Source organism: Xenopus tropicalis, chromosome 7 (assembly GCF_000004195.4).
Source record: "Xenopus tropicalis strain Nigerian chromosome 7, UCB_Xtro_10.0, whole genome shotgun sequence".
Classification (NCBI taxonomy): Eukaryota; Metazoa; Chordata; class Amphibia; order Anura; family Pipidae; genus Xenopus; species Xenopus tropicalis.
Window position 1 is genome coordinate 82,070,867 of NC_030683.2, and position 19,172 is coordinate 82,090,038.

General features: G+C 40.2%; 1 protein-coding gene across 12 annotated transcripts in view; it reads right to left on the reverse strand.

Moving 5' to 3' along the window:
• sidt2 (SID1 transmembrane family member 2) overlaps positions 1 to 9,870 on the reverse strand; it is a 40,282-nt gene extending 30,412 nt beyond the window's left edge. For 4 of the 12 annotated variants that reach the window (XM_012967039.3, XM_012967038.3, XM_012967036.3 and 1 more), the window contains exons 1-2: positions 9,528 to 9,829; positions 6,703 to 7,020 (exon numbers count right to left, since the gene is read on the reverse strand). In XM_012967039.3, the coding sequence (XP_012822493.1) occupies positions 6,703 to 6,885 (183 nt within the window). In that variant the 5' untranslated portion in view covers positions 6,886 to 7,020; positions 9,528 to 9,829. The other 8 variants (XM_012967035.3, XM_012967034.3, XM_012967032.3 and 5 more) reach the window with 8 other exon arrangements.
• Between the last annotated feature and the right edge of the window lie 9,302 nt (positions 9,871 to 19,172).

The window sequence follows — 19,172 nt, forward strand, 5'->3', positions numbered from 1 at the left end:
ATATCAGGCAAATGTATACTTCTTTAGTGACCTTGGTAAGTCAAGAGTCAAACAACCTATTATGGGCATATGTCTATGAAGATTTTATTCTTTATTTATATTCTATTATGGGCAGTTTTAGTTGAATTGCTTTTCAGTCACCATCCCAATTTGGTCACCTATGCTTCAAGAGACACTGGTTATATTTATCATGCTGTGTAAAAAGTGGAGTAAAACATCACCAGTGATGCTGTTTTTAGCAGCCAATCACATGCTTTGCTTTGATTTTCTAACTGTTAAAATCTAATTGCTGATTGGTTGCCCTGGGCAACAATCACCGGTAATGCTTCTCTCCACTTTTTACACAGCATGATAAATATACCCCTAGTCTAGTGTCTCTATGTTTAAGCCCTATGATTAAGTGCCACTTTAGGTACCAAACATGTTTTTGAAATATATTTTTATTAAATAAAAGTTTTTTAAAATCATCACTTTTGATGTCCCCAGTTTTCTTCCAGCCTATTTAATTGTGAAGAAACGTTTCTGTAAGCTCCCTTAAAGGAAAAGGAATCACTTGGGTGTGCACCTCCCAGTGTATGTAATCTCTTACATAATCTCCTATACCCTGGGGTGGTGCTCCTGTTAGGAGAAAACTACACCAGCCCGAGGTTGCTGCAATAGAGCGATCCCCTTCCTTCTTCTGTCTTTGCACCTCTTGCGCATGCGCAGTAGAGTGAAAAGCCAAACTTTAACAAAAAGGCCGGCTTTTTCACTCTACTGCGCATGCACGGGCCCCAGGATACCGAAGACAGGAGGAAGAGGATTGCAGAAGCACCAACCCGGGGTATATATAATGTTGCCACCTCTCCTGCCCAGGAACTCCAGACAGGGAGGCGGGCGTGACAGTGACATCACCCCATCAACTACCTGACCAGCACTTCTCTTACATTTCAGATGTATTCATATCTTATTCCTTACTCTTATTGCGGTCAGTGTTTTTTTTTTCCTTCTTACCTCTACTTCTACAGTAATCAGAAATGCTCCAAATCCAGGATTTAATTTGGGATTTGGCCAAATTAAGTACTTTTACTTTTGGCATGATTCACATTCGGCTTTTTGATCTGTGCCACTCTGATGTATATATGGCAACATGTAGAATAGAGCAAGGGGCTCATTGCTTGAACTAAAAGGTTTAAAGCAGTGATCCCCAACCAGTGTTTTGTGAGTAACATGTTGCTCTCCAACCCCTTGGATGTTGTTCCAGTGGCCTTAAAGCAGGTGCTTTTATTTGAATTCCTGGATTGGAAGCAAGTTTTGGTTGCATAAAAACCAGTTGTACTGCCAAACAGAGCCTCATTTAGGCTGTCAGTCCACATAGGAGCTACCAAATAGCCAATCACAGTCCTTATTTGGCACCCTCATGAACATTTTTCATGCTTGTGTTGCTCGCCAACTCTTTTTACATTTGAGTGTGGCTCACGGGTAAAAAAAAAGGTTGGGAATCCTCGGTTTAAAGCATATAAAAGCAGCTACAAATAAAATCTAATTAAGTTTTAGAAGTGAATTCTGTGATTGTGCCAGCAACTCAAGCTGAAAACCTGTTTATGGCCATTGGGTGAACCCGGATCTTTCTTCCTTTCTAAGTAATACTGTGCTTGCCTGCCATTTATCAGGGAGCTGGGAGTGTCATAAAGAAATTAAATTAGAAAGACAACATCATTATGTACTTACAGCTAAGCTGTAGCATGTCAGATGATTCTTAAAAGGGGAAGTAGACCTTAGAATAAACTTTTAGTATGACTCTAGACATTTATATTGACAATTGGTCTTTTTTCTTTTTTAATGGTTTATAAATTATTTGCCTTTGCACTCTGCTTTCATTTTAAAGGAAATGCAAAATTCTTGTTGATTGCTGGGAAAAACTGTTTGGTGTATTCTGGTGGCCCTATAGGAATTAGCAGCTGGAGATTAAATTGTGTTTACATGTTACAGATAATAACCAGGACTGCTATAGTGCAGTGAAATAGCGCTATTAACTTTTTAATCAATTTGTTTTCAATTTTGCTAATTAATGTGCATTACAAGCATAGGGGTGGGCCTCTGGCTCTAGCAGCAGCATGCAAAGCCCCATAAACAGCTTTTTGGGAAATAAAATGCAATGCCCCCATGTGCCTTTTGTTCATTTGAATGTGTACAGTACCACAGTACAATTGCTAAAACAGGTAGATTTGTAAAATTCACTCTCTTATGTAAAGGATTGCAGTTTGTTAATTTTGTTTATAGAGGCAAATTTGCCAATATTTAATACTATACATTATATGTACTATAATATACATAGTATCTAGTAGATTAGTCTAAAACAACTGGACTTTTCTGAGTTTTTTCTTGAAAACGTTTCACCACTCATCCGAGTGGCTTCTTCAGTTCAAATGACTGGTAGGGAATTCCCCGGTATTTAAACTCTTGGTGGTAGTAGAGTCACAGACATCCAATCACAATGGTTCCATTGAACTTGTTCAGTTAGGTGTTAGCTGAAACTGACAGGTGTAAGAAGGTATGATCCAATCAGTTGTTTTAGACTTAATTCTACTAGATACTGTATATCATGACCTGGATGAATGAGAATCTTCATAGACATATGATATTATGATAATTTGTCTCTGTTAGCATATGGGAGATAATATATTTTATTTTGACCCAAATTTTTAATCATTTTCAGAAATTTTGTAAAAAAAAAAAAAAAACCCAAAACATTTTTAGGAAAGATTTGCAGTTTTATTGTTTGGAGAAAAAAAGATATAAATTATTTAAATGGTGAAAATATAATATCTGGTATTGTGCAATTTAGCTTTTGTAAAGCATAAGGTCAATGGTCTTTATCACCACAGATATGTGAATAAAAGCAAGTAATCAAGCATTTTTGAGACACATTTAAATTCAGTGGGATGTCTGTAGGTGCTTTTCCCTGATTTTCATGTTTTCCCGGATGTTACATAAACATTTTGCCCTGATGTTTGCAAAAATGGCTGTTTGTCCTCTGTTAATGTTATTATTAGTGAAATTAAGAGGTCTGAAATATGGATACAATGCCAGACCTAGCGAGTCAGATTTTATCTGCATTTGGTCAATCCCACACCACCCTACAGCAGGTGTAATTTAGCTCTATAATATAAGAGATAAACCTCACTGCAGATTTTGATCAGATTTTGTGGGTAAATTTTATCTGACCCACAAAATCTTGTCATGCAACACAACAAGATTTTGTAGGATCCTACAATGTTAGGAGCTGCAATGTCAGTCACATAAAGTTGGACGATTTTTTTTAATCCTGCATCTAAATTCAACAGTGTATTTCAAAGAGAGAAAAAAGCCTGTCCATCAGGTTTCAATATCCTCCACTTTAATACAGCCCTTTAAAATGTTATACAGTGTGACTGCACTTTGATGAATACATTCACAACACACATTCATGAATGAAATGGCTCTTTCGTTTGGATGTAAGGTTGTATTTTTCAATAACAGGAGGACTTTCTGTGTGACTTCCAGTAACAGAACCCCTTAATAGGGCTAGCTGCCAGCTTGTAGAACAAACAACACGGTAATGAAGTAAAAGTGATACATTCAACAGGTAACTAGAGACAGAAAGCAGTGCACGGTCTCAACAGCATATAGATCTCTCACACAGGATAAAAAGCTTGAAACAGATACTGGTCTGGTAAGCCACTGAAAAGAAAACAAAGTCCTTTCCTTTTTCAGTCTCTAATTTAATATAATAATTTTATCGAAAAATTTGTATTGAAATATTTCCAAAATTTCTACATTGTAGTTAAAATTATTGTCAAAAACGCCATGCTAATAGATAGTTCTAGTCCAGTCCATTGCTCAACCTCTGACATAACAGATCAACCTTAATCATATCATAAAAGCTCATGGGACAAAAGAATGGATTTTGTATAAACTGGCTATACATGGTAAAACCAGGAACAAAGAAAGGGATTCTGTCAAGATTTTTACAGTGTACTTTTTACTTCTACATTACACTGTTTACATAGTAAATAATTCACTCTACCATTTAGAATTAAATTCTTAAACAAACAATAATTTCTAGTTGTAATATTGGTGTGTAGGCAGCCATTTCAGTGCATTGTGCCCGAGTCTGAGCTTTCCGAAGGAGCCAGCGTTACACATTAGAACTGCTTTTCAGATATTGTTTCTCCTACTCCCATGTAACTGGAGGAGTCGCAAGCAGGACTTGGATTTCTTACTAGTGAGTGCTATTCTGATATCTACTGGGAGCTGCTATCTTGCCACCTTCCCATTGTTCTGCTGATTGGCTGCTGGGAGGGGGATGATATCACTCCAACTTGCAGCACAGCAGTAAAGTGTGACTGAAGTTTATTAGAGCACAGGTCACATGGCTGTGGCACCCTGGAAAAAAAGAATACAGCTAGCCTCACGTGAAATTTCAAAATTAAATATAAAAAAATCTGTGTTTTTGAAAAACAGATTTCAATGCAGAATTTTTCTGGAGAAACTCTATAAACTGCAGCATTTTGAAAAAAAAAAACATGTTTTCCCATTACAGTATTCCTTTAAACTGTCAAACAAGGATAGTTCATTTAGAAGAAGTAATATGTTGCAACATTCAGAGTTGAAGTAAATAGTATTTCTGGTCTATTTTTGGAGGCTGCTGATGAGGTGTAGCAGCAGTGTGATTTTTAAGTCAACTGCCTTATTAAGAAATTGAGTAATTGTTAACCAGTGGAGTAAGTGCTCAGATGCATGCAACCCAGAGATAAAGTGAGTACTATGCCATAAATGAAATAATACGATACTAGCTTAGACTGCCTAGAACTCCTTCTCCAATAATCTACTACCTTATAATAATAATGTACTGCTAAGGGTAAGAACACACTGGACATTTTGTCGCTCACAAGATATCACCTCCAGTGCAAGGCGCAAAACGGCCAAATATACCTTTTCATTATGACCCATTTAACCTAACTAAAGTAAAATCATGTGGATCATAATGGAAATATATTTTAGGATATTTTGACACACAGGGGGTAATTTTGCATGAGCATTAAAACATCCAGTTCTTTATTACTCTATTGCAGTGCTGTCCAACTGACGGCCCGCGACCCCCCTCTGTGTGGCCCCCACCTGTCTGTCTGCTTTGATAGTTTACCTTTGTGTAAGCATTAAATGGTATCAGTACTGGCCTCCTGCATAGTTAACACCTCAGATTCAGGCTGTAAACCCCTTGTATTGTTTAAAAATGTAATCCCCTGTCTGTGTTGGTCACACCTTTAAATCCCTGCATTGTTTATCCCCTGCAGTGTTCACACCTCAGGCTCAGGCTGTAATCACCCACATTGTTCACCTGTTCACACCTCAGACTGTAGGAGCAGTAGAACTATAAAAAAAACTATAAAAAGAACATATACTGTGGTGGTACTGCAATTAAAAAGTTTTTTAATATATAGTTATTTTGCAGACTGTAGGAGCAGCATAGGACAGGCAGAGTATTGCACACACAGGCAGGGTAGGGAAGGATGAGTATGGCACACACAGGCAGGGTAGGGCAGGCAGAGTATGGCAAACACAGGCAGGGTAGGGCAGGCAGAGTATGGCACACACAGACAGCATAGGGCAGGCAGAGTATGGCACACACAGGCAGCATAGGGCAGGTAGAGTATGGCACACACAGGCAGGGTAGGGAAGGCAGAGTATGGCACACACAGGCAGGGTTGGGCAGGCAGAGTATGGCACACACAGACAGCATAGGGCAGGCAGAGTATGGCACACACAGGCAGCATAGGGCAGGTAGAGTTTGGTACACACAGGCAGGGTAGGGAAGGCAGATTATGGCAGGTTTTTGCTGTACTACCACCATTAATATAGCTATGGTCATGCAATAACATGGGTGTGGTTTCAAGTGGGTGTGGTTTTAAAAAATGGAGTGGTCAAAACTAGCTTCCATTATGTGCCCTCCACCACGGAGGAAGGAAAAATTCCTGCCCTCGGTACCACAGAAGTTGGACAGCACTGCTCTATTGGAATGTCTAGGCACATATAATTCATTGAAACCTAGAAATCTATGTTGAACCCTCACCTAGCCCAAAAAAAGCAGTGGGTGATGCCCTGCCCACAAGCATTGCAATGGCTAAATCTTTACTTATCCAATAAAGCAAACTTTGGTAGCAAACTCATGGTGGAACATCTCCCAATACCCAACCTCCCAATAAGCCACCTCAGCTCAAAGAAGGAATTTAAACTTAAAATACAGAAGTGACTTTGAAGTTTTTCGCAGTTTTTACATTTTCTGGAGTTTACATTGTGGGAACTGCATTACCCTTGAGCAACCTTCCCTTTTGTTCAAATATTTGTGCTCACACTAGAGATTAAAATGTGAAGGTAAACCGGAGACTTAGCCAGACGTACATAGAAAAGCAAGTATGAAACGTGTATACACAGCACTATACATTTTTACTATACAGTAATAGTATACACAAGGACATAAATGAAACTAAGTATACACAGTTATGAAAATTGTCATGTGTTAAAGTACTAATTTAATAAGAATGAGTGCTTATAAAAGGAATTCATATATTATATATTTCCAGAAAACAAAACGATTTTTTATAACACTTTCAGTTAATTTAAATCCAGTTAAAAAGTACAGTATTAGAATGAGTAACCATCTCATGTAGTGCCACTTACCTTGTTCCTAAGCATTGTGTGGTTGAAGGCGTATATATTTTGTTGTTCGGCATTGACAGAATCATTGTATTCCTTATTGAACTCTGCATTCTTCTGCACAATCACCTTGTCTTGGAAGTATGTGTTACCTCCAAGTGACAGTCCAATGTGCCATATCAACAGTAGGACACCAAATACAGGCATTTCCCAAAAGAAATCTAAGGAGGACTGCAGAGTTCCTGCTGCCCCATGCACCTTCCAACATCAGCAGAACTTCACACCGTACCTTACGCAATCACCAGGCTGCAGAAAAATGAGTCACCGGCAAAAAATGTGCGCCTGAGTGAAACAGACAGGTAACAGGTACACTTGTTTGTATCACTTAAAATTAGTGTATTTGACAAAATATCAGATAATACTGCTTGTGCTCAGCTATGTATTAAATAAACTATTTATTATATTTGTTATATGAGCACAGTAAACCCAGGCAGAACAAATCACCTGGACAAAAGACAGAACTTTAATGGTCATAACAGCATGTCAGAAACATACTAAGACTGATTTAATTGCACCAACAGCAATAAATCAACTTTTATTTTTGATCAGTGCACTACAAATAAGAATATGAAAACAAATACTGGCAACTATACTTGTACAATTTATTATGTATGTTAAGCTGGGCACACCTGGAGAGGTTGGCACACAAGTGGGTCTTATCCAATTGTCCAATTGGGTCACCAACATTGGAGGCCAAATAGGAATGATCTAAATGTCTGGACCGCTGGGCAAACAGTCTTACCATAATAGGAGTATGAATTAATATGATGATGAAATACTCAACCAACTGGGTTTTTTCAAACCTGCAAAATTGATAGGCGGCCTTTTTTACAGCCAAATGTTGATAAATGGGCAATGTTAAAGGAACAGTAAAACCAAAAAATGAAAGCGTAGAAAAGTAATTACAATATAATGTACTATTGCCCTGCATTGCTACAACTGGTGTGTTTGTCTCGCGAGGCAACTTCGGCGATTTGCCAAAATCGCCTGCGCAGCATGTGCCATCCCACCGGCGACTTACATTTTCGCCGGTGGGATGGTAGTTCGGGGAGATTAGTCACCCGTAACAAGGGAGATTTGACACGGGCGACTAATTCTCCCTGTGTGCCAGAGCCCTTACTGTTCCTTTAAGCTGCCAATTTGGTCTGGAACTGTCAGCTTTTAATGGCCACATTTTGTAAATCATTCCCACTAAATCAGTAGCATTAATTAAGGAAATTACACTGGTTGGAGACATTTCAGTGAAATATAAAGCTCCTTCAACAAGTCAAATAAAACGTGAAAATCCTACACCACAAAAACCCGTAAAGTTACTTCAGCCATTCCAGACACCTATGATTAAGTGCCCATCTTTGGCACGAAACGCATCAGGTTGTTTATGTTTGAGATGCTTTTTATAGAAATATTTTAATTGCACCACTTTTCCACTGATTGGTCCAGTTTCTTATAGTGCCAGCCTAGCTTCCTCATTTTAGAGGTATTTTTGTTTTGGAGTTTTCCTGTGAGCGAAAGGTTTTTTTGAGGTTTGGGCACCTGGACCCCTTGTACTAAAGGGCGATTATACCCTTAAACTAGTCCATTTGGAAATATTTTTTCTTTATTAACTTGTTACATGACAGGCAACCAAAAATTAGACCGAGGTCCTTAACTTTTACCTGACAGGACCCAGATAAAGACTGGATATTAAATTACAACCTTAGATTTATCTTGAAATTATGTATTCCTTAGCGCCTCCTGTAAACTGTATTAAGACAGTTTTACTGCATTAAGGGGGGGGGGGGTAAACACACATCCTGAACAGAATGGCCAACCATCTTGAGGTCCTGATCTATAAGTTACAAACTTATGACATATATCACACCAATCAAGCTTGATAAAATCTATGGAAGACAATTCAAAACAGCATAGTAAGGGCTGTGCCACACATTACTTTTGTCTCGGCAGCTGACAAAATGCCAATAACCTGCCAAAATACCCTATGCTCTCAAATGTGCAGTCTCCGGCTGAAACCTGTAAGCACAGTGACAGGCAAATGTTATTCATGTAACTGTTACAGGGTAGTTTGGCGCAGCAATGGTGTAAGCTCAATGCAGGGCAGAAAAGCCCAGACAACTTTGACTTGTCTCTATACAACAAATAGGAGAAAGGGGCAATGGGCAGCACACCACAGCTACATTTAGGGTAACCGCACATGGGGAAATTCTCAGCATTTTGCCACTCAGCCAGTGGGTGGCAAAACTCCCTTAAACTGAGGGTTCAATGCAAGCACTCCCCCTGATGAAAAGCCAATCTTTGTCTATTAAAAAAACAAAACAAAAAAAAAAGGGTATTATGACAACAAGGCAGTCAGAGCAAAGAAAAGATCTAACCAAGAAGCTTTAATTCAACTGTTTTCGGGCTTATATTATAAATATACAAAAGCACTTGCTACTTGCACAAGACACCCCATCTACTAACAGCACTGGGAAACACAGGCCAGTAAGGCCATCCCCCACTCCAGACAGCCTTTCGAGTTAGGACACAAAGCAGAACAGCCGAGTTGGTCCCTTACCAGCCAGTCACAACAGAGGACCTGTTGGCCACTTAAGCCTTTAGGTTTAGACACTACCCAAAAACACGTACTACAGTCCTGCTACTAAATATAATTCTCCAAACCTTCGCCCTCCCCCACCAATGGACAAGCAGACCAGTGCCAAATGGATGGGCAAAAAAGTAACAACTTATATGATAGCGAATTATGTACAGTGCATTGTACTTCCGCTTTAGTTCCAGACAAGAGGCGGCCGTACCAGTCCTGCAGTTGGGCATTGGGACACCTGGGTTTAAGCGAGCTAGGCACAAATCACAAGAATTCACAAACACCGATATGAGAACAGTGTTGTCTTATCCAGTCCGAGCAGCGCAGCCTCCGTTATACCTTCCCCCTCCAGGGCTTCCCGAGGTCTCGGTCTTTTGCTTTAGCTATCCCGGAGTTCTCTCAAACCAGCCCGCCATGTAAGATTATGTATCTGAACAGCAGTCCCTACGGCTCAGTCTCCTTACTCTTTCTCTCGCATCCTATGTAGCCGGAAGAACCAGGCGAGGGAAGGCAGGCCAGCCCGTGACGTAACGAGACACCTTAAAGCGGCCGTAAATGCACTGTGTCTGAAGCGTCATTCTGTTTTGGTAGCACGTTGTGGCTCGTTACTAGTCAGCTCTCTGTCATATCAATTCTTCCTTTCTTTTCTAAATAATAATTCTATGTCCAGCAATCTGTTGGCGAGAGTGCCTTCATTCTGATTTCTCCATAGAAAAAAAATTCTTACCACCCGTTTGTAGGTCTGTACGTCGGCCCTGCAGTCTCTTTTAGCACATATAGTCATGGGGTATATAGGTGGTGACTGTGCTGCGGCTGTCATGGCCTAAGGTGCAGGAATGGCTTAGATTTGTATGAGCTTCCCTAGAACCGTGTGCAAGCTGAGGCACCTTGAGAACTTTATAACCCAAATATGTCCCCATCTCTGTTATTTCTTTGTAAAGAGAAGGGCTGAGGCAATGATAAAAAGTCATTTTCTGTGGAATAATGCGGGACCTTTATACCCAAATTTGTTGGCCACTTTGGCCACTTCCAGTCATGTTGCCTAATCCCCTGGGTACCTATGTTAGCTAGGTTGCTAGGTTTTAAATACCATCCTATTATGTTGTTGGATTGCAGGTGTTACAAGGAATATGTCATCTGCCTGTTCACCTTGTACACAGGTACATGGTGCATTAATAGATGAAGAAATGAAGATGAGCAGCAGCTAGGGTTGTCACCTGGTGAAACATCAGCCAGACCAACAAATGTACTGGCAATTTACTTGCCAGTAAATGTATAATTCCCCATCATTTCTCTCCTGATCCATCCAGCTACAAACCTAAACCACTCACAGTTTAATAAATGAATTTTAGGATTGAGGAGAGCACTTGTTAGGCAGATTAACTGCTGTGGGAAAAAATGTTATTGCAGACTACTACTACATGACATTTTTTGGGCCTTGTGTGCCCTTTCTCTTGAAAGTAACAGTAAAATAGCTACCAATATAAACAGCTGACTTTATGCTATAATAAGTGGTTCATTTAGTTAATATTAATAATTCATGTGCTAATAACTCTTTAGTTTTTTGTATTCATTGTTGGTCAGTGGAGTTTATCCCTGCCTGCCCCTGGCAAGGCTACTCTGCATTGTGTTAAGCTTGACAGGGAAGTTACGTAATTTTCTAGGAAAGTTAAGTAAGTTTCTACACAGTTTTTGGGTAAGTTATGTAAAATGTAAACATAATTTACACAAGTTCTCTATGCGGCAGGCCCCCTTATGGAAGAGAATTTCACTGGGACTGGCACAGCTGTGCCCTCTCTTCAGTCTCCCATTTCCCATCGCACAGTACCTCTCAGGTCTTGCTCCCGTTTCCTCTCACCCATTGTCTCAAGTTTTGCTCCCTGGGCCTTAAAGGAACAGTAACACCAAAAAATGAAAGTGTATATAAGTAACTAAAATATAATGTGCTGCTGCCCTGCACTGGTAAAAGTTGTGTGTTTACTTCAGAAAGTCTACTATAATTTATATAAATAAGCTGCTATGTAGCCATGGAGGCAGCCATTCAAAGGAGAAAAGGCACAGGCAAATAGCAGATAACAGATAAAACACTATTGTATTCTACAGAACTTATCTGTTATCTGCTATGTAACCTGTGCCTTTTCTTTTTTCCAGCTTGAATGGCTGCCCCCCTGGCTACACAGCAGCTTATTATATAAATTATAGTAGTGTTACTGTAGCAAACACACCAGTTTTACCAGTGCAGGGCAACGGTACATTATATTTTTATTACTTTAAAGCTCTTTCATTTTTTGGTGTTACTGTTCCTTTAAAGGAACAGTAACACCAAAAAATGAAAGAGCTTTAAAGTAATAAAAATATAATGCACTGTTGCCCTGCACTGGTAAAACTAGTGTGTTTACTACAGTAAGACGGGGGCAGCCATTCAAGCTGGAAAAAAGGAGAAAAGGCACAGGTTACACAGCAGATAACAGATAAGTTCTGTAGAATACAATAGTGTTTTATCTGTTATCTGCTATGTGCCTGTGCCTTTTCTCCTTTGAATGGCTGCCTCCATGGCTACATAGCAGCTTATTTATATAAATTATAGTAGACTTTCTGAAGTAAACACACAACTTTTACCAGTGCAGGGCAGCAGCACATTTTATTTTAGTTACTTTTATACACTTTCATTTTTTGGTGTTACTGTTCCTTTAAAGTCTGCTCAGTCTGGCTTCCCCTCCCTTGTATGCTGCCTCTCTGGTGTCCCTCCCCCTCTCACAGTCCCTTTCTGGTCTTGCTTCCCTTCCACTAACTGTCTCAAGTTTTACTCAACTTCCCTCTCAAGTCTTGCACCCCCTCTCGCCTTCTCCTACTGATCTTTCTCTTGCCCTTGCCTTTCCCCCTCCTCCGCTCTCTTTAACCTGCAACTGATGATGTCACCCAATGGCCGGCTATAAAGCAAGAAGCAGAAAAAAACAGATTGAATTCAAATGCAGGTACTAGGCCCTATAGAAGGGATAACAAGGAAACACAACGAGAAAAGTGAAATCAGCAAAGGAGACAAAGGCAAAACAGTCTAAAAAGTGTAATTTTGTAATACATAAAGCAAAGCTAGAAATCCTTAGGGAGTAACACACTTCACAAAGAAGCTGCAGATTATAATGCATAATGTACCCCCTACTTAAATTTATAAAGATATCAGAAGTCACTTTGGAGTTATGTGACCTGTATAAAAGCATTTGGCCTGCAGCCTCATGAATTTATATGGTCATGTAACTCTGTATACAGCGGGGAAATAAATGCACGTTGATGTTTTTCTCAGTAAATATATGTCTAATGGGGCTATTGACATTTAATTTACACCAGATGTTGGCAACAACCCAAGTAAGTAATTCAAAGAAATCAAAACAAATGAGTCTTTAAATTAAGTTATGTTTAATAAAGTACAGCGACACAGGCAATAAGTAGTGAACACATGAAGAAATAGCAGTGCAAAAATGCATGGAAAGCCAAGAAACCAGCTGAAATCTGTTAGTAATTAGAAAACATTCCTGCCCACTTCATTGCAAATTAATATTAGCTGGTTAAGGCTGATGCCACACCAGGCGTAGGGCTGATTTTTTCGGCAAGCGGAAAAAAAGAATGGGATACGCTCGGGTGCAGGCACATGTAGCCGATATACGCACGAAAACGCGAGACTTTGCATTCTCTCGCGTTTTCGTGCGTATATCGGCTACATGTGCCTGCACCCGAGCGTATCCCATTCTTTCGGGTGCAGGCACAAGTAGCAGGCGTAGGGCTGAATTTTCGGCAAGCGTTTTTCCGCTTGCCGAAAAAATCAGCCCTACGCCTGGTGTGGCATCAGCCTTAGTCCTAACTGATAACCTATAAAAATGTTTCTCATTACCAAGGTATCACACAAAAAACATCTCATGATGGGTAAAAGCCAAGAGCTCTCTCAAGACCTTTGCAATCTAAGGGCTGTGGCAGACGGGGAGATTAGTTGCTGCACGACAAATCTTCCTGAAATGCCATACTACTGGCTAGAATGTAAAAAATGCGGTGCAGCGATTTGCCAAAATCACCAAACTTTCCTCTCAGGGCAAATTCTGCGATTTCAGCAAATCGGCGCTCCGCGTACCCACCGGCGATTTACATTCTAGCCAGTGGAATGGCATTTCGGGGAGATTAGTCGCCCGCGACAAGGGATATTTGTCACGGGTGACTAATCTCCTCGTCTGTTACGGCCCTTATTGTTGCAAAACATATCTAAGCTACTCAATGTTCCAGTGAGCACTGCTGGGGCCATAATTCAGAAGTGAAAAGAACATCATTTCACCCTAAACCAGTCATGACCAGGTACTCCTCCTAATATTTCTGACAGAGGAGTCAAAACAATAATCAGAAGAGTTGTCCAAGATCCAAGGTGGGAACATCATGTGGGGCTGTTTTCAGCATATGGTACTGGCAGACTTCACATAATTGAAGGAAGGATGAATGGAGAAATGTACCAGCACATTCTTTATAAGAATCTGCTGTCATCTACCAGGATGCTGAAGATGAAACTAGGGTGAACATTTCAGCAAGACAATGATCCCAAACACACAGCAAAGGAAAATCTCAATTGGTTTCAGAGAAAGAAAATAAAGCTGCTAGAATGGCCCAGTCAATCACCCGACTTGAATCCAATTGAATCCAATTGAAAATCAGAAATCATTGAAGAGGCGCCCGGAACCATCAAGATTTGAAGACAGTTTGTGTGGAAAAAATGGGCCAAAATCACACTTGAGCAATGCATGCGACTAGTTTCTCCATACAGGAGGCGCCTTGAAGCTGTCATTACCTACAAAGTCTTTTAGTTAGTATTAAATACATTTGTGTCATTCCACTTTACTACACACAACTTAATTTATGGACAAATTTGTTTTGATTCTTTTGTATATGTGGATTACTTGGGTTGTTACCGACATCTAGTGTAAATTTTATTTCAATAGCCCCATTAGATATTTACTGAGAAAACCGTAAATTATGGAATTTTTTTGCATAGCCAAATATCAATTTCCTTTTCGTTATGCCTTATATTTTCAGCCCTTTGTTGCTGCATCTCATACCACAGAAATTGGTTTTATTTGTTTACATTTGTTAATTTTATTTTGTAAATTTAAATAGCGATTAACATTCAGAGAAAAAAATTCTCATTCGGAAAATCTTAGGTCTCAAGCATTCATATAGTGACCAATGTACTATCTGTTGTAAACTACAAGGATATTATAAGTGACTGAGAAGTTTCATGACCATATAAAAGAATACCGTATATACTCGAGTATAAGCCGACTTACCTAATTTTACCTAAGAAAACTGGAAAAACTTATTGACTCGACTATAAGCCTAGGGTGTTTTTTTTTTTTTTTAACTGTCAGGCAAGTTTGGAAAGGCTAAGGAAGCTTATATATATAAGTATATAGTATATATTTTACACTATATAATGTATAAGTATAGTGTATATATACAAGTATATAAACTATATACTCACATATGCGGTGCCATAACAAGTTCCCCGTGCTTCTCATATACAAGGCGTGCTCCTCACATAAGCACTTCCATTGACTCCCCCCCCATGGACGGGTCCCGACGGCGGGCGGGCGCTCCTCACATAGGCCCTTCCCTATGTATCCCTTATATAGCTTATTGTATACATAAAGCACCCACTTATAGCCCAAGTGCATTTACAAATACTGTGTAGCTTTGCTGTAACATACTCTAAACACAGTGGCAAATGCACCTTCTTCATGTGGCCAATGGAAGTGCTAAGTCTGGGGAGAACACCTCCAGCAACCAGATTATAATATATCAGACAGAGTACCTGGGAGAACCCAAATCTACACCTGATCTGCAATCCTATGAGCAAGCACAATGTGCATATTAAACGAACAGTAACACCAAAAAATGAAAGTGTTTTAAAGTAATTGAAATATAACGTACTGTTGCCCTGCATTGGTAAAACTGGGGTGTTTGCTTCAGGAACACTAGTATAGTTTATATAAATAAGCTGCTGTGTAGCCACGGGGGCAGCCATTCAAAAGAAGAAAAGGCACAGGTTATATAGCAGCTAACAGATAAATCCTGTAGAATACAACTATACTAGTGTTCCTGAAGCAAACACCCCAGTTTTACCATGGCTACACTCCAGGGTTTAGGGGTCTGGCACATGGGGAGATTAGTCGCCCGCGACAAATCTCCCTGTTCGCGGGCGACTACTCTCCCCGAGTTGCCATCAACTGCCATCCCACCGGCAAAAATGTAAGTCGCCGGTTGGATGGCACACACGCGGCGGCGCGATTTCAGGAAATCGGCGAAAAGCCTCGTGAGGCAACTTCGGCGATTTGCCGAAATCGCGCCGCCGCGTGTGCCATCCCACCGGCGACTTACATTTTCGCCGGTGGGATGGCAGGTGATGGCAACTCGGGGAGATTAGTCGCCCTTGAACAGGGAGTTTTGTCGCGGGCGACTAATCTCCCCGTGTGCCAGAGCCCTTATATAAACTCTAATAATGTTTCTGAAGCAAACACAAAACTTTTACCAGTGAAGGGCAGCAGTAAATTATAGTTTAATTTCTTTAAAATATATAAATTGTTTGGTGTTACTGTTCCTTTAACTGTGACTGTAGTAAATGTAGCACTGCCTGCCATAAGTTTGTAATATTTAATATTCAGTGCATTTATGTACCGCTTTATGGTTTGTGTGATATAATTGTAATAATTTATAAAGTTTTTGTTCCCCCCAAAAAAAAGTTTGTGCCCTGCACTTGCTGAGCTCTCATTTATACTGTATCTTCAAACTCCTTTTTGTGGAAGATTTATAGTATACAGTACCAAAATGTTGACATATGCAAGTTTGAGGACATTGTATTTAGGGCTCAATTAACAAAGAAGTGACACATTATATAATTTATAAATACATGTTCAGTCTAATAGTAGTTTAGGTTACCAGCAGAATGTGATAGGGCCTACCTACAACACTTGTAATAGGCTATGAGCAGCTGTAGTTGATACAACTACAAGTGCGCTTTGGTTACCGTCACCCTCAGAGTAATCACTGGATCAGAACAGTGCCACAACAGTTCCCTGTGCTTCTCATATACAAGGCGTGCTCCTCACATAGGCGCTTCCCTTGACTCCCCCCCCCCCCGTGGACGGACGGGTCCCAACGGCATGCACGCGCTCCTCACATACGGCAGCAAACCCCGTCTTATAATCGAGTATATACGACAGCACCCCCCACCACCGTGGATAGACGTTTCCTGACAGCGGGCGGGCACACGCGCCCGACGGCGGGACCCGTCCGTCCACAGGGGTGGGGGGTGCTGTCGAATATCTACAGTTAGTACTAGTGGTTGTATTTATAGTTTATGTATGTGAGTGTATAGATTGGTAGGTGTGGGTTGTGTGTGCTGGGTTTACTTGGATGGGTTGAACTTGATGGACACTGGTCTTTTTTCAACCCTATGTAACTATGTACTATGTATATACTCGATTATAAGCCGAGGATGTCTTTTTCAGAACATTTTGGGGGCTGAAAAAAAAATACTCGAGTATATACGGTAATAAACAAGTTTCAGTGAGTTGTGACAAAAATCACATCACTAATTATTAAGCACATTACCAAGTACAGGACCCGTCTGTCCACGGGGGGGTGTTGCCGTATATACTCGATAAGCCGAGGATGTCTTTTTCAGCACATTTTGGGGGCCTGGATTTGGTGCATCACATCCATAATTACTACATAAAACTGGCATGTATGGCATCCTTGAGAGTCAGTTTTGTCTCTGAAATTCAATTAGGCCAGTTTGCCTGTCCGGACTGAAAATTTTAACTGATGATGTCTTTTCTTGGCAGGTGCATGGGGAAGTTTGCCAATATAAAGGCGAGAGGAAGTCCCATTTATTTTTACTTAGAACTTCATGACAAGTGCTAGATCACACAATATCCAGCGGTTTAGCTCACAGGCCATTCGTCTCATACCAGTGCTCTTAGTTTGCATATTGAATAAGACTTTAGAGAAACTCTAACCCCCTTTTGACCACTCACTAAAAATACATAGTCCCTTATACAGTGGTGTGAAAAACTATTTGCCCCCTTCCTGATTTCTTATTCTTTTGCATGTTTGTCACACAAAATGTTTCTGATCATCAAACACATTTAACTATTAGTCAAAGATAACACAAGAAACACAAAATGCAGTTTTTAAATGAGGGGTTTTATTATTTAGGGAGAAAAAAAATCCAAACCTACATGGCCCTGTGTGAAAAAGTAATTGCCCCCTGAACCTAATAACTGGTTGGGCCACCCTTAGCAGCAATAACTGCAATCAAGCGTTTGCGATAACTTGCAACAAGTCTTTTACAGCGCTCTGGAGGAATTTTGGCCCACTCATCTTTGCAGAATTGTTGTAATTCAGCTTTATTTGAGGGTTTCTAGCATGAACTGCCTTTTTAAGGTCATGCCACAACATCTCAATAGGATTCAGGTCAGGACTTTGACTAGGCCACTCCAAAGTCTTCATTTTGTTTTTCTTCAGCCATTCAGAGGTGGATTTGCTGGTTTGTTTTGGGTCATTGTCCTGCTGCAGCACCCAAGATCGCTTCAGCTTGAGTTGACGAACAGATGGCCGGACATTCTCCTTCAGGATTTTTTGGTAGACAGTAGAATTCATGGTTCCATCTATCACAGCAAGCCTTCCAGGTCCTGAAGCAGCAAAACAACCCCAGACCATCACACTACCACCACCATATTTTACTGTTGGTATGATGTTCTTTTTCTGAAATGCTGTGTTACTTTTACGCCAGATGTAACGGGACACGCACCTTCCAAAAAGTTCAACTTTTGTCTCGTCGGCCCACAAGGTATTTTCCCAAAAGTCTTGGCAATCATTGAGATGTTTTTAGCAAAATTGAGACGAGCCTTAATGTTCTTTTTGCTTAAAAGTGGTTTGCGCCTTGGAAATCTGCCATGCAGGCCGTTTTTGCCCAGTCTCTTGGAGTCGTGAACACTGACCTTAATTGAGGCAAGTGAGGCCTGCAGTTCTTTAGATGTTGTCCTGGGGTCTTTTGTGGCCTCTCGGATGAGTTGTCTCTGCGCTCTTGGGGTAATTTTGGTCGGCCGGCCACTCCTGGGAAGGTTCACCACTGTTCCATGTTTTTGCCATTTGTGGATAATGGCTCTCACTGTGGTTCGCTGGAGTCCCAAAGCTTTAGAAATGGCTTTATAACCTTTACCAGACTGATAGATCTCAATTACTTTTGTTCTCATTTGTTCCTGAATTTCTTTGGATCTTGGCATGATGTCTAGCTTTTGAGGTGCTTTTGGTCTACTTCTCTGTGTCAGGTAGCTCCTATTTAAGTGATTTCTTGATTGAAACAGGTGTGGCAGTAATCAGGCCTGGGGGTGACTACAGAAATTGAACTCAGGTGTGATAAACCACAGTTAAGTTATTTTTTAACAAGGGGGGCAATCACTTTTTCACACAGGGCCATGTAGATTTGGAGTTTTTTTTCTCCCTTAATAACGTAAACCTTCATTTAAAAACTGCATTTTGTGTTCAATTATGTTATCTTTGACTAATAGTTAACGGGTTTTGATGAGCAGAAACATTTAAGTGTGACAAACATGCAAAAGAATAAGAAATCAGGAAGGGGGCAAATAGTTTTTCACACCACTGTATATATTAAGCTCTTTATCTTACTGAAATAATGCATTCCTGTTGACTTGTATTACTATAATTTTACCTGGATGTGGTATAAGTACTATGGTTTTGCTTACCAAGAACAGCTCTGTGCCTCTATATAAAGTTAGTTCACCTTTAGGTTAACTTTTACTAT